At 34.2% G+C, this 15316-nt stretch overlaps 2 protein-coding genes and 2 non-coding genes across 5 annotated transcripts; 2 read left to right on the top strand and 2 right to left on the bottom strand.

The window, feature by feature from the left end:
* The first annotated feature begins 720 nt into the window (after positions 1–720).
* LOC113853649 (tubulin beta-1 chain) lies at positions 721–3632 on the top strand. Its single transcript, XM_027484141.1, has 3 exons — positions 721–1152; positions 1848–2117; positions 2730–3632. The coding sequence occupies exons 1-3, from the start codon at positions 759–761 to the stop codon at positions 3407–3409; spliced, it is 1344 nt and encodes a 447-aa protein (XP_027339942.1). The 5' UTR covers positions 721–758; the 3' UTR covers positions 3410–3632.
* Positions 3633–3983: 351 nt separating this feature from the next.
* TRNAC-GCA lies at positions 3984–4055 on the top strand. Its single transcript has one exon. It is a non-coding gene; the product is annotated as a tRNA-Cys (tRNA).
* Positions 4056–4131: 76 nt separating this feature from the next.
* TRNAE-UUC lies at positions 4132–4203 on the bottom strand. The gene has a single exon. It is a non-coding gene; the product is annotated as a tRNA-Glu (tRNA).
* Positions 4204–4777: 574 nt separating this feature from the next.
* Positions 4778–14782, bottom strand: LOC113853648 (serine/threonine-protein kinase BSK7-like). 2 transcript variants are annotated; one of them, XM_027484139.1, is made up of 12 exons: positions 14698–14782; positions 14430–14495; positions 13922–14009; positions 13618–13838; positions 11805–11940; positions 11360–11493; positions 10668–10773; positions 9513–9598; positions 8919–9107; positions 7727–7879; positions 5894–6007; positions 4778–5528 (listed from the first exon to the last, which is right to left on the bottom strand). In XM_027484139.1, exons 3-12 carry the CDS (start codon positions 14001–14003, stop codon positions 5286–5288), a joined length of 1464 nt encoding a protein of 487 aa, XP_027339940.1. In that variant the 5' UTR covers positions 14004–14009; positions 14430–14495; positions 14698–14782; the 3' UTR covers positions 4778–5285. The 2 variants fall into 2 exon arrangements, with proteins under 2 accessions (XP_027339940.1, XP_027339941.1); XM_027484140.1 differs by having other exon boundaries at positions 4779–5528; positions 13922–14017; positions 14698–14764.
* Between the last annotated feature and the right edge of the window lie 534 nt (positions 14783–15316).

Raw genomic sequence — 15316 nt, 5'->3', positions numbered from 1 at the left:
ATTTTGTTAGGTCACGTCGTTATTGAGGACAAAAATATTAAACTTAAAAAATTAGAGATTAGAATTAAAATTTTGTGAAAATATAAAGACTTAAAATATACTTTATATATAGATTAATGAATGACTGAGAAATAGTAATTGCTTCCCTTAAAACACGGCTCAACTCTGCCTGTGTGATTGATTCTATTTTGACAAGGGTATACCTCAACATGTTTGTCAAAACATAACCAAAAACATGAAAAAAACGAGTAAACTGAGCCTAGAGGAGAAAGACAATCGAACATAGTTTTTTAACGTTGTCAAAACTTACCCACTAGTCTGTCACAAACCTACAACGGTAACAAGTATGAGGAAGGTTGTCCCAGTGAAGGAGGTGAAAATTCGTTATCAAATCACTGTGGAAAAGCATGGTGACCAAACCAGGAAATAGACAATTGGAAATAGTCTTGACAGATGGAACATCAAGTGGTAGGAAGGAGTGATAATTCACATAGATAGGTAATATAAGGCCATGAGGACAATCATGCAACTTCTTGTCACCTTCCAAGTCCAACTCATTATTCTTCTTTGGACTATGACATAGCCCCCTCCCAACAAACCCACATGAACTTATTAATTGTACTTGCATTCTTTTTTTATTTGACAGAAAGGGAAGTACCAATTTTATCATTCTTATCACCACCCCACTTGCATTTTGCCTACAAAAAGCCATCTTTTCCCTTCTCAACTTGTACTTGATCCAACTCACTTTGTTCAAAATGAGAGAAATCCTTCACGTTCAAGCTGGTCAATGTGGGAACCAAATTGGAGGCAAGTTTTGGGAGGTGATGTGTGATGAACATGGGATTGATGCCACTGGAAACTATGTAGGGAACTCCAATCTTCAACTTGAGAGGGTTAATGTTTACTACAATGAAGCAAGTGGTGGAAGGTATGTTCCTAGAGCTGTGCTTATGGACCTTGAACCAGGGACCATGGACAGCTTGCGTTCTGGTCCTTTTGGCAAAATTTTCAGGCCTGATAACTTTGTCTTTGGCCAAAATGGAGCTGGAAACAACTGGGCTAAAGGCCATTACACTGAAGGAGCAGAGCTTATTGATTCTGTTCTTGATGTTGTTCGTAAAGAAGCTGAAAACTGTGATTGCTTGCAGGGTTAGTTCACTTCATTTAGTTAATTCAACTGAAAAATTTCCTGTTTTTACTTTTAATTACAAAATTATTACCTTCTTTTCATTTTGATTTTTGTGTGTATTATTGTTTGTATTAGAAACAGTGAAAATGTCTTCTTTTTAATTTATTTTTTCTGTTTCCTTATAAATATTTGAAGAAAAAAAATAGAATGAAAATAAAATGAAAGTTTTATAATTATAATGAAAATAAAAAATAATTTCTGAGACTAAACAGCCTTTTTAGTATCTCTTTTGAGTTTTTATACTTTTAAGATGACCATTTTTTGTTCTTGTTTTCAAGAATAATTACTTTATTTTCAGGTTTTTACTTTTTCTAAAATCCAAATTTTTGAAAACAAAACATTTTCTTAAACTAAATAAAAGATTTAAGGTATGAAAAAGAGAAAAAAATCTCTGCTAAGAGAGCTAGCTGGTCGTAACATGCTGCAGAAATTCCTGATTCAAACAATATTAGATTGTCTCGTGGAAGTTACCTATGATTTAGATTTAAAAACACGTCTTAATGCCCATGCATTGAGACATGTTATGTTATGCACAAGGAGGATGTCACGGTTATGAAATCATGTGTATATTTTTCAGTTTACTGCTAAGCTGTGGATTTGTTTAGGGTTTCATTCATGTATGTATATGCAAATTGTTTGATGATGATGATGACAGGGTTCCAAATTTGTCATTCACTGGGAGGTGGAACTGGGTCTGGAATGGGTACTTTGCTTATCTCAAAGATCAGAGAAGAGTATCCAGATAGGATGATGTTGACTTTCTCAGTGTTCCCATCCCCTAAGGTCTCTGACACAGTGGTTGAACCCTACAATGCCACCCTCTCTGTTCATCAACTTGTTGAGAATGCGGATGAATGCATGGTCCTTGATAATGAGGCACTCTATGATATCTGCTTCCGAACACTCAAGCTCACAAATCCAAGTTGTAAGTGTTGTCAACCAACCCAATAAGTCTTAAATCACAACTCTTAATGATGATTTATTTTGTTCATGAATCTGACATCTTATTATAACCAATGAAAATGCCAGAACATGTCTGATGTTGGAGCCAGTGGACTCTAGTTTGTCATCTCTATTTTGATCGGCAAATATATTGAGTTTAATGTGGATTAGTTGCAAAAATTAATAAAAACAAGAGAGGAAGGTGTAAGACAAGATGAATAATGTGATTGAGGCTTAAAAAATAATATTTTTTTTGGTGAAAATAATATTATTCCTTTTTCATTACACCCTATTACAAGTCATATTCATACGAGAGAGAAGAAAAACAATAAACTATTTTAAAATGGTAAGAGAGAGACACATCAGAATCAGAATGTAAAAATTAATACATGAAAAAAACATGTTTGGTTTGAGGTGCCAAAATGTAGAGATATAATTAAGAATAAAAGAAAAAAAATGATAAATAATAGATTTTATAATATGATAAGAAGAGATAAATCATATATGTTGAATATTAATGATATTTAGGTGTTTATGAATCAAAACAGGTTAAAAAATCATAGTTAAAATTAATTTGTTGTTGGCATATATGCAGTTGGTGATCTGAATCACTTGATCTCAACAACAATGAGTGGAGTAACATGTTGCCTAAGGTTCCCAGGCCAACTCAACTCAGATCTCAGAAAACTAGCAGTGAACCTCATTCCTTTCCCACGCTTACACTTCTTCATGGTTGGTTTTGCACCCTTAACATCAAGGGGTTCTCAACAGTACCGTTCTCTCACCATTCCCGAACTCACACAACAAATGTGGGACGCTAGAAACATGATGTGTGCTGCAGATCCTAGACATGGGAGGTATCTAACAGCCTCAGCAATGTTTCGTGGGAAAATGAGCACAAAAGAAGTGGATCAACAAATGATAAACGTGCAAAACAAGAACTCATCTTATTTTGTAGAGTGGATACCAAACAATGTGAAGTCAAGTGTTTGCGACATTCCACCAATTGGGTTGTCCATGTCATCAACTTTCATGGGAAATTCTACGTCCATTCAAGAGATGTTTAGGCGTGTTTCGGAGCAGTTCACTGTTATGTTCAAGAGAAAGGCTTTCTTGCACTGGTACACTGCTGAGGGCATGGATGAGATGGAGTTCACTGAGGCTGAGAGTAATATGAATGATTTGGTGGCTGAGTATCAACAGTATCAAGATGCAGTGGCAGTGGAAGAGGAAGAAGGAGAGGTTGATGAAGAAGAGGAAGGTCTAGTTGCATGAGAATTGATGAATGGGGTGAAGGATTTTCTTAAGGGTGATGTAATGAAAAGCTCAAATCAAAACTTTGTTTATGTTATGGTGGCATGGGGAAGGGAAGGGTGTGTTAAATGTATATTTATATATATGGGTTGGCTTGCTTGCTAGTGCATTTGATTTGAGGGATCTCATCATGGGACTATGGGGTTAATATTTTTATTTTGCTTTTCTCTTTCTTGTTGGATTTGTTTTGTGTTTTGTTTGTTATTGTTAATACAACGTTCCCCCATGGCTTCTTTTTACTATCTTCATCTCATGTTAATTAGCTTCCTTTTATCAATGCCAATTATTGATATGGTCAATTATATATTAGGGAAAATCACATGTATTTTTAAAATAAATCGTCAAGGTTTCTTAATTTCATGATATTAAAAAGTGAGCCATTTTAAATCCCGAAAATAATTCTTATTTAGACAAAACTAGCGTAAGTGCAAGCTAAAATTTTCAATGTCATGTAAGTCGATATTGACAAGAAATCCAATCATTGGTCAACGTTTTTGGTTACACAAAATTATATATAAATTAAATGTGGCATCAAGGGTCCATAGCTCAGTGGTAGAGCATTTGACTGCAGATCAAGAGGTCACCGGTTCGAATCCGGTTGGGCCCTCTAAAAAAGGTTAATATTTTTACTTTTGTTCAAAGTCCTTTCATTCTGATAATGACATTCGCTTAAAAAAATACATTTCCATTGCCGGGAATCGAACCCGGGTCTCCTGGGTGAAAGCCAGACATCCTAACCGCTGGACGACAATGGATTTCTGAACATTTTTCACCACTAATTAAATAATTTGAAACGTTCACCCAAAGTCCTTTCCTTCTTACATTATAGGTTTTGATGAAACCATGTTAGGTAGCTGCTGTGTTTTATCAAATTATGTTCTTGAAACCACATCGCTCAACAAATGTTGGGAACCAAAAAGGACACAATATGATGCACATCTCATAAAAAGTAGTAGCCAAATCACATTTTGAATTCTGATATCCTCAAGCACAGTTCACATACCGAAGGATAGAGATTACCTATTTTAGATATAGCTTATTACTAATACCAATATGATTAAATTTAAATCCATATTGTCAAAGGATCATCTTATTGGAAGTAGACAAATAAATAATTAGATTATAGGTGGCAAGGTTAAGCTCTGCGTGAATATAATGACAACATAAAATATAAAAAATATACAATTGTTATACTTGATAAATATTTCATACAAAATCAATTCATACTATTAAGCATTGCCTCGTAAGGAATTTCTCGCAAATGTTATTAACAGGATAAATCAGCAAGTCACACGTGATCGCTTGAAACAAGACAATCGAGAGATTATGGCAAGAAAAGATTAAAAGAATTTATTAGATGCAAAATCAATATCAATATAACATACAAAAACAGCCTATTTCATGTCGACACGTAGCCATAACCAATTGCTCTGTACATTAAATTACAAGCACAACAGCATTTGTTGTTTGCCCAACAAACACTGACATAAACTGACAAGTGAACCTTTACAAACACAACTCTTCCAAAAGTTTCTTAAATTCTTCCCATCATCTTTATACTAACATCACTGACTAAACAACAAAAAGAGAACTCTGATGCAAATAGATACTGTATAATTTTGTGGTGACTCTAGTCTGTGCAAAAGAATGCTTCTAGGCAACCAATGAACCAGCCATGCACAAGTATAATAAACCACTCTATTCCATGCAATACAATTTGCCCGGATAAGGAACTGGAGCCCCATGTCAGTTTTCCCAAACACTGAGAAACCAGCACTTGTTCTATGTAAGTTATCTTCCGGAACCAGAAAGTGAGATGTGGCGCCAATGAACTCAACTAATTTGGGTTCTTTTTAGTTTCAAGTGAAGAACCCTCTTTCAGAGCCACTTGGGCCTCATTCTCCTTGCCCAGTGCTAAGAGAGCAACGGCTTGTAAATAAAATGCAATGTACCAAACCGGGGATATTATTTGTGCTTGCATTGCATCATTAAGTGCTTCATCTGGCATATTGCTCATGAGATAAGATAGACTACGACGTGCATAAACTGTTGGAGAAACCATGGTTCCAACATCAATGAACTGCATTGCACATTGAAACCATCAGCTGCTTATCATAATTGCTCCAATATCTATGATATATTTTGAATATAACCTATTAATCAACAGCACCCTCATACAATGAAAATGTATTTCAAAAGTATTCCCTTTATATCTTTATTTTACACATCTATCTAGTCTGCTAGGTTATATAGTTTTTGTTAACTTTCTAATATTTGAATTGTATCCCTTTCTTTCCATGCTCAAAAAGGAAATTACATTTTATATAATGAATTTAACATCTCAGATAAATTTAAGTCCTGTTATCACATCCACCAAGCCAGAAGAAGACAGCAAGTGATGTTACAAAATCTTCAACAGAACCAAAAGCCAAGAAAATTACTGACCACTGTATAGCTATCGATTGCAGTTTTGAAGTCCTTGTGCCGGAAAGCGGCATCCCCTTTTTTCTTCGAGTTCAATGTTTCCTGCATCTGGTTCGTCCACATTTGGAATGAAAGCTGCTTGAAAAAATAAAATAAAGAAATCAGTGGACAGACCAATCAGTTAAACTACATAGAAAAGCATGTCAATAATAATGAAATGTGAAAAGATATCCAAGATTCAAGACAAGACAAACATTCACGTTGTAACAAGATGTGCAACCAGAACATTAAAGTTGCAAAATAACAAAATAGGGATGACAGTTCTTCCTGAATTCAAGGATTCCTATGGGGAACTGCTCTATTTGAGGTCCCAAGGTTGGGGATTTTTTCCCCATGGGGCTAGGCTATTTCTGAGGCAGATTAGGGTATGGTAACATGGATCATACTCTCCATCCCAAGAGATCCCCATACCCAAGAAAAAAGCCTACTAAATCAACCTTAATAACATGAGTGTACATTATATTAATTTTCTTTTAAATAAACTTAAAATATTGATTAAGTACACTTTTACTCCTTTGCTCCCACTGATTTTTTTAAAAAATTAATAATTTCACTTTAATCGTAAGTCAAATGGTAAAGAAAAGAACCCACAAAACTATAACCACACTACCAAATTGTAATTTTATCTCTGGAGTCCCCATGAGGATCTACTGGAAAGCCCTCGCAGAAACTAGAGAAATTGAAGTATTCATCATCTTATGAGTTACTATTTAGGATTGAGGTAGTCCTGATCTCATGAACAGAGCTGATAAAATTGACTTGCCCAACCAAGCCAAGCAGAATCTGCCCAATAAAATGTAAAGCTTAAAATTTTAAATTCAATTTTTTCTAACCCAATTCAATTAAGCCCAACACATACTAAGCCCAAAAAAAGTCCCAAAGAAATTGAACTTTGTTAGGTTTAAGCACCATTTTACGATACAAATTGGATCCAAACCTTTTTTTATCTAATCCACTAAAACCTGTTACCCGCAATAGGCAAGCCCAATTTGCCAACTCTACTTATGAGTTAGCTTTTGAAGTTAAGTTGAGTCAAACTTAAAATCAAGATAATATTAAAATTAATCATGTCTAATATTGGGTCACTTTTAACTGAAAAAAAAAATGCAATTAACTTAACTCCGTGAATTTTTCCATGTAATCTACTTGGTCTTGCTATTTTTCAGTACAACCTACCTAATCTTACAGTTTTTCCAGTGCCAATATATATATAAAACAGCAAGTCCTATATGACCTATGTGTTTCAAATGTTTAATCCTATGGGTAAAAAGGTGTGTTTAGATCTTACATAGACCACAATATAACTTAAGTAGAGTTTATAAAGGTTAAAGCAATCTTCACCGTACAAGCTAAATTTTAGAGTTGAGTTAGGTTCAAACATAAATTTTAAAGAAATCCTAAGATGGGAATTGGAAATGGGGAGAAGGTCAATATAGGGACAAGGAGCAAAAGAGAAGTACTTCCCACCCCCACCCTAACCCTAATGCAAGTGTCATCTTTATTATATAAGGTGAAAACCTTTGTACTACAACAATATAGCCCTAACTTTGTTGTATGATTGGCATACTAAGTATATGCATAGAATATTACTTTCCCATACCCACTAAAAGTAAAGGATCAAACAAAAGATCTAATAAATTCTTAACACCAAATATGAAACATAACCTTTTGTTTACTCCACAATCAAAATATAGGTGGGAGGGGAGGCAGGGGGGTGAATGAATGAAAATGAATAAGCTCCAATAACTTTAAATAGTTTATTACAGGATCTACAATTTAGATAATGGAAACAACCTCAGTTGCTGCACCCTCATCATCTTTATACCCGATTTTTTCCAACACTTCATGTATGGAAGTCAGATCCATTCGTAGACAAGCCTCCCCAAGCGGAGAAAGGGGAAAAGCTGCAGTACCATCTGGTATACCCATCAGCACATGAGAAGGAACCTAACAATTAAAAAACATCCATAATCAATTTCGGCTTACAAAAATATGGTCAAAGCACAATTCAATACAATTCACCTAGCCAATGACTCAAATCATGTAACGAATCATAATACATGGATGAAATAGCACAATTTAGTATCACCAATACACATCACATGACTAAGATTTTTTACTTTTTCTTTTATAGTTTTCTTGCTCTCCCTCTATCTATTTATAATATAAAAATTCTGAAGCATGAAATGCCGAGATGACATGTTAGCAACTCCACTCTATTTCATAGCCACGTTAGCAATCCATGATCATATTCCATTCCGTTCCACATCCATATTTGAGTTATGTTACTTCCAAGTTCAGACACATTTTATCAACTTCATTCTATTTGATTGCCACATCAGCAATTTGTGCCCATTCTTCATTCATGATTGCATACTATTTGATTATTCCACTACTATATTTTCATTCTTCTAAAACAAGAGTTTTACACTGTCACTCACTTTATGCACTCTGTTTGGAATGGCATAAAAAATGACCTGGAAGTTATAGTTCACTTACCTATGGAATAAAAAGAGCAATAGTTATTATCTTATGCTTCCTACAGCAGCATAGGTCTAAATGGCCATAGAATAACGCTGATGATTACTCAATTGCTACTATTAAAGTTAACCCTTATAGTTTATCAGGATGTCATTGGAAATTATAAGGTCGAGTTATACCCACTATTGGGTTTCTGAATCTAATGATTCAGAACTATTGCAATTCAAAATTCAGAAATTAGGTCAGCAATCCAATGTTTATAATGACATTGCAATTCCATAACTATGATGGACATGCCTTGCAAATATAAACTTATAAATAATGACATTGAACAGAAAAAGTAAGAAACATTGGTAAAAACTAAATTATGTACAGCTCTAGAGTCATAGAAAAACGAGTCTTCAAGCATTCTTCAATAGTTTATCTTCTTTTTTAAAGTATTAAGTCCAGCTATCCTTGTGTCTCATACAATAAATTATGCTGAACCACTTTCAAACCAGCTAACCTCAGAATCCTTCTGTAGAGGTATTAGAGCAGTGACCAGTGACTTCGGATTAGGACGCTCTCGGGGTTCGGATTGCAAACATCGTGAGGCTAGGCGCACTAACTCAGTTCCCTCATCATTTGAAAATTGTCCTTCTAAACAAGAGTCTGATAGCGTCTGAAGGTTCTTGTCTCTAATCAGGTCAAGGGCCTGCAGAAATTATGGAGTGCATGTTTTGGAAGTGATATTTGGGGGAATAATTTTTTTCTCAAAAGCTCTCTCAAAAAGACTGACAAAAATAAGCAAGTCTTTCCTCAAAATAAATTCAATTAAGCGCGCATTACATGTTAGATTACAATAAAATCAAAACTAATGCAGAATGCTCAGTCCTCAAGCAAACAAAAATCACTATATTCAATCACAAAAGCCTCATGTTTGTCCAGAAAAAAGGAGACATATTAAAAGTTTCAACAGGGTACCTACTTAATTTAGCTAGATGAAGGGGAAGAAGAAATTGATCAAAAGAAAGAACTCAATTACAGCCAGAAGATAGATATCATTATCAGACACACAAAGCTTGGTTTGCACAACTTTTTATCATGTAAAGAAACTTACATGGCTTGGAGGAATATGTTTTCCACTGAGAAGGTCAAGCAAGAGGGTACCAAAGCTATAAGTTACACTCTCTGGAGTAACTCTGCCTGCATGTCCAGGGAAAAGGAGGACAGACACATTGCCATCATATATTTATGATTATGACACAAGATACAATATAAAACGAATATAATAATTTAATCAACTAATTTTTTTTATTTGGGGGAGGGGATAGGAATTATATTATCCACTTCAATCACATTAAGTTTCAAATAGCATAACAGATTATATCAACCTGTTTAAGATAATAAGGAAAATTATGGCCATGAATGACACCATTAGTTCCACTCAAACATGTTCAAATATCATCAACATTGATATGAAGAAGAATATCCACAGAAATAAGTCAACCATTGGATTATAAGCTTACAAAGAAACAAGAAAACATAAAAGTGATCTGAGAACAAATTTTGCACGAGAGCCGGTCCATGAATTTAGTTTCACGAACTAGTGAGTTCTTCTTAACAGAGATTAAGAAAAAATTAACAAAAACAACAATACTCCAGGAGTAAAATTGCTGGAGGCACCATGTGAAAACATCTTAGCTCCTAGAGATAATAATAATATCATCATCATCACAATAGGTATTAATGACTTAAGCTCCCAAAGAGAAACTACTATTCACATGCAGGATTCTAATCATTCTAACCTATACAATTTTCGTTTGCAAAAGTTAACCACAAGCTATTGAAAAAGAACCCTTCAAATCTATAAACAAGGGTTTTGAGCCAAGTAGAGCAGCCAAATAAAGGTGAAAGCAATGAAAACTGAAGCTTACTTTGCATCTCTAGGAATTTTCCACAGGAAACTTTAAGCCATAAGCAAGCAAGAATAGCTGGTTAAACAGGCTAACAAGAAAGCCATACCCTAATATCCATAAACTTTTCTACCAATATACTACAGTCTATTTTTCTCAATTTCATAGCTCAATACCCTTTAAGTTGGCAAAAACTACATGAAAATAGAGGAAAAGAATAACTGTTATGAGAGAAGTCAATTATTATTTCTGAAAACTCATAATAAGCATACTACTAAAGTTTGATCACCAAGAACAGACATAGAAGATTGAGTAAAATAATTTTGTGATGAATGATATATCTTGTTTTGAGGGAGTACCTGTCCTCAGATACTCAGGTGGAGTAAATGCCAAATTCGTACTATAACTTTTCCCATCTCGACTATTTTTCATCAGACCGAAGCAAGAAAGTCTAGGATTGTAGTCCTGAAAAAAAAACAAGGATAGTGAATAGTCAATACTTATTATTCAAGCTAAAAACACAGAAATTCATGGCAGTTGCATCCACTAGCATTGCTCTTTCATCACCTCTTAAGTCTTAATCAAGTAAAGTCCCTTACTCTCCACCCTAGTTTTCCCGCTCTAAAGGCAATGAAATACTGAAAAATGGGCAACCCCATATCTTCATTCTCATAAACTTCCAACATCATTTCCAATTCTACACAAATAATATATCTATATAATTTACTCTCCAGTGTTCGTCGGCCTCCTTTCCAATTATTTGCAAATTAATAATTTTAACTATCAACTTGTTCACTTCTTAAGGGAAGTGAGTTATCAATATTAAATATATTAATTAAGCTTTATGCAATTCAATTGTATACAATGTTGTTTATCAATTGTAATCAAGCTTTCCAGGGTTACACCAATTATATTGTGAGCTGGATACCACTTCACAAACATAAAAGACAATTCACATATCTGCATCTTTTGACTTTTGAGCACCATCCAACAATACCTTAACCTTGAGTAATAATGATCACATCATCACAGATAAAGGAAATGAACTTACATCATCATAAAGAACTCTGTAAGCATTTAGATCATGATATAGTGCACGTCCTTTGATGGTACAGTACTCTAGAGCTTCAGCAAGGTGCAAAGCAACTCTCATTCGCATTGCCCATTTCATGGGCTGAGTTTCCCCTAAATAATTGTGTAAAAAAGTGTTAAAAGATAAGTCACCACACCATATTTACAAGAATGAAAACAAGTAGTGGCAACAAAAAATCATAGCTACAGTTCACCATGTAAAATTGCATAAATAAAAGAGAGTGATGGCAATGAATTTCATTCATAATAAACTGCCTAGCAAATTTTTAAAAAAAAAGTCATCTGAAAAAGGGATTTTCCTAATAACACCAGAATGTTTTTAGTCACTGCTTGGTTAAGAGTTTTATTTAGAATACAAGCAAGTAAATGCTAAAGCTAATGCAAGGAAACTGATATGTACTTACAATGGAACAAATGCTTTGCCAAAGTATCATTGGGCATATATTCAGCAACGAGTAACCTCTCTTCACCTTCACAGCAACATCCTATCAGATTTGCCAATCTTTGGTTCCTCAGGTGACCAACAGCCCTGGCCTCCTCCTGTAAGAGAGGGGGGGAGAATATGCTTCTTTAACAAGATAATAATGAAAAGCACATTTGAGTTAAAGAAGAAACTACATTGCCAATCGCATTGAAAAAAAATATCAAAATGGTGGAAATTTTTCAACTGGCGCTACATGAAAAAGGAAAATCCACAAGGCCAAAAATCCATCACCAAGATGTTTGAAGCTTAAACTTCAAAAGAAACTTACCAATGAAGGACCACAAGCAGGTATCAAAGCCAAGACCTTTTTGGCAACATTGTTCAATACTATTAATTGAGCCAACTGTCTTTGGCAAGTGAAACTAAATATAAATTTCATGCCAAAATTTTAGCACAAGTTAATTATAATGTTAGATCTTGCACTTTTCATATAAAATATGAAAATTTTGCATGCCAATAGAAAATATTCAATGGCAACTAGAAATATAGACATCATCAGCTGTGAATGACTTTTGGAGGCATTAAACCATGTAAACACACTTAAGTTCCAACTTAGATAAGAAATGCAAATGTGTGAAAACAACAGACACGTGTATTAAACAAAATAATATTTGATACAGCTTTTCTCCCAAAACATGTAGGATCTTAGCATGTTGTCCTCAGCAGCCAGCCAGACAAGAGTGAGGTAAAATAAAGCCAACAAAAATACAATTGCAAATAAAACAAAAAGAAAAAAAAAATAGCATACACGTGTGCACAAAGTAAAATAGTAATTAATTCAACCGTTAAAACAACAAAAATAATTGCAATGTTATTAAATTTTAGAAGCGTACAAGAAAGCCTATAATGGACACTTATAATGAGCATTTAAATCAACAAATCTATAGAGTTGGCACACACATGCTCATCAATTGCTGGATATCTGGCCAGGCTGATCTGTTGAACTGTTTGAAAGTAATTAAACCATGTAAAACACATAATTTGGACTTTCTTATATTTATTTATCCTAGATAAGGGAACACCAATATGTGAAAACATCAAACATACATGTATAAAACAAACTAACACGTGATTCAGCTGATCCCAATAAGATTTCTGTGCATCCTTGTTGAGACAAGGTGTGGTGAGATGAACAAAAAAATAATTAAGCCATAAAAACTGGAGCAGGGAAAACTAGGTTAATCCAACCAGATTACAACATTATTAAAAGGCAGAAGCAGAAACGCACAAGAAAGCCAGTATATGACACTTAAAATGAACATTTCAAATAACAAATCTACATGGGGTTGGCACATGCATGATTACCAAAAATCGCTGGACATCTGGCCTGGCTGGTCTGTTGAACTGTTTGACAGCAATCCAACCATGTAAAACACACTTAAGTCAGACTGTTATATTTACTTATCCCAGATAGAGAAATGCAAATGCACAAAGTAAAAAGACACACGTGTATAAAACAAACTAATCAATGATTCAGCTGTTCCCTCAATCCCAATAGGATCTCCGCGTGTCTTCAGTAGGAAAAACCAATAAAATAAATAGCGCACACACGTGCACAAAACAAATAATAATTGATTCAGCCATTAAAACCGACAAAAGTTCATTAAAGCCAACAAGAGATTGCACCGTTGAAAAAGCATAAACGTACAAGAAAGCCAGTAATGAACAGTTATAACAACCATATAAAATAACAAATCTCCATGGTGTTGGCACATAAAACAGTGCATGCTTACCAAAAATGGTTGAGCATCTGGCCAAGCATTCTTGTTGAACCGTTTGACAGCAATTCGCATCTGATTATCAAGTCTACCTTTATAGACCACATTTGGAGCCTTTTCTCCATGCTCAGAAACTATATTTTCAACTGCAAATCCAGATGTAGCCCTCCTAAGCTGATCGATTGTAAATTCATGAAACCACGGCAGGTCAAAGCCCTCAATGTTGTCTGCATTTTCTGAACAAGAAGCATAAACAACAGAAATAACAATCACTCTCACGGAAGCAAAAACAGAAAGTAGGTACATGTCAAACACTTACCATCAACATGAGCCTGAGGAACTGGACCATTTTGCTGTGTACCCCAGCAGCATGCCGAGTACTTAGAAAAGTCACAACCCATCCCAACCTGTAACTCTTTTGGCATATTCTAGTTAGTCAAAACGCTTTCAAATTTACCCCAAAATCCCTTACGCTAAAAACCACAATAGCCTCTCAAATTAGCACAACCTTCAACTGAACACACCCCACCACTCAAGGAATTACATTAAAACAGGTTTTGTAAGGCTTCACTTACTAAAATTGGATTTTTTTAAACACCCAAAACCCTTTTTACATCAAGCAAACAAAAACCCCACAAAAAGGTGGTTCTGCACGGAGCTCATCAATAATTCACCATTGAATGTCTCAGGGAAGCATGTTTAAGCTATGTGGTGAGAACCACATAATAGTTAACAAAAAAGAAAAAAGAAAAACAATAGCAACTACACTATAAAGCAATTACCGAAAGTAAGCATAACAATAATGAATATTCAGATAAAAAATAAACCTTTTTTTCAGCAGCGAATCTGTGCAGTGCTGGGTCAATCCACTTCAACGATGCCTCCTCAAATTACTAGCACACAGCAATCAAATCAGCAAAAAGAAAAAAAAATGAGCTCCGAAAAATTAAAAATGCAATAGAAGAACACGAAATTAAAGGTAACAAACAATGAAGAAAAGATAGCTTATGCAAAATCGGGGATCAGAGAAAAGTTTGAAGAGGAATTGAAAGGGAAATTGAAGAAGAAAAGCGATAAGAAGCATTGACGAAGCACCTCAAGAAGCGCAGGGATTTCGAAACAGTCAAAACTAAAAGACAGGGAAAGTGAAAGGACTTTGGTTGCTGGTTCTGATTTTTCACACCTTATATATACTGTCATTTTATATTATTTTTATTCGGTCTCATAAATAAGCTCACACATCAATTAAATAATATAAATGTTATGTTAGTCCCTCGTAAACGTAAGTGGAGTCTCCTTCAAAGTCATCGCTACCCTGGAGTGCAAGGTAAAAATCCAAAGATGTTTTCCAAAGTAAAAACAAGTCTAGTATTTTTTTTATTTAAATAAAGATTTTCCTTAATAGTCGGTCATAGAAATTATATTTTAATTGAAACTTAATTTTTTAAAAATATATTATTATATCTAAATCTTATTTTTAGTTTTAGTTTATTCATTTTTAAGATTAAATTTAATTTTTTAAGTCAAAATATATATTAAATCTCTATTGACACCTTTTTACAAACTAATCTTTATATTTTCAAAAAAAAATTATTATTATAATATCGTTTACAAATATAAAATTTATTCTAATAACTTTTATTATCATACAAAACATAATAATGCTGGTATAAAATTTGAAATTTTTAATTAAAATAATTAAAAAATAACCTTT

The sequence above is a fragment of the Abrus precatorius genome, unplaced genomic scaffold (genome assembly GCF_003935025.1).
Source record: "Abrus precatorius isolate BTA unplaced genomic scaffold, Abrus_2018 Scaffold11, whole genome shotgun sequence".
NCBI classification, from domain to species: Eukaryota; Viridiplantae; Streptophyta; class Magnoliopsida; order Fabales; family Fabaceae; genus Abrus; species Abrus precatorius.
This window is presented reverse-complemented; position numbering and strand designations above follow the sequence as displayed.

Bases quoted from the DNA above. Each gene is read 5' to 3' on its own strand.
- LOC113853649 (XM_027484141.1), top strand. From the start codon at position 759: ATGAGAGAAATCCTTCACGTTCAAGCTGGTCAATGTGGGAACCAAATT. The intron at 1,153-1,847 runs GTTAGTTCACTT...TGATGATGACAG, and splicing joins AAACTGTGATTGCTTGCAGG to GGTTCCAAATTTGTCATTCA. The intron at 2,118-2,729 runs GTAAGTGTTGTC...GCATATATGCAG, and splicing joins CAAGCTCACAAATCCAAGTT to TTGGTGATCTGAATCACTTG.
- LOC113853648 (XM_027484139.1), bottom strand. From the start codon at position 14,003: ATGGGTTGTGACTTTTCTAAGTACTCGGCATGCTGCTGGGGTACACAG. The intron at 9,108-9,512 runs GTAAGTTTCTTT...TAATTTCTGCAG, and splicing joins AACATATTCCTCCAAGCCAT to GCCCTTGACCTGATTAGAGA. The intron at 7,880-8,918 runs GTTAGCTGGTTT...TTTAATTGTTAG, and splicing joins CTCTACAGAAGGATTCTGAG to GTTCCTTCTCATGTGCTGAT.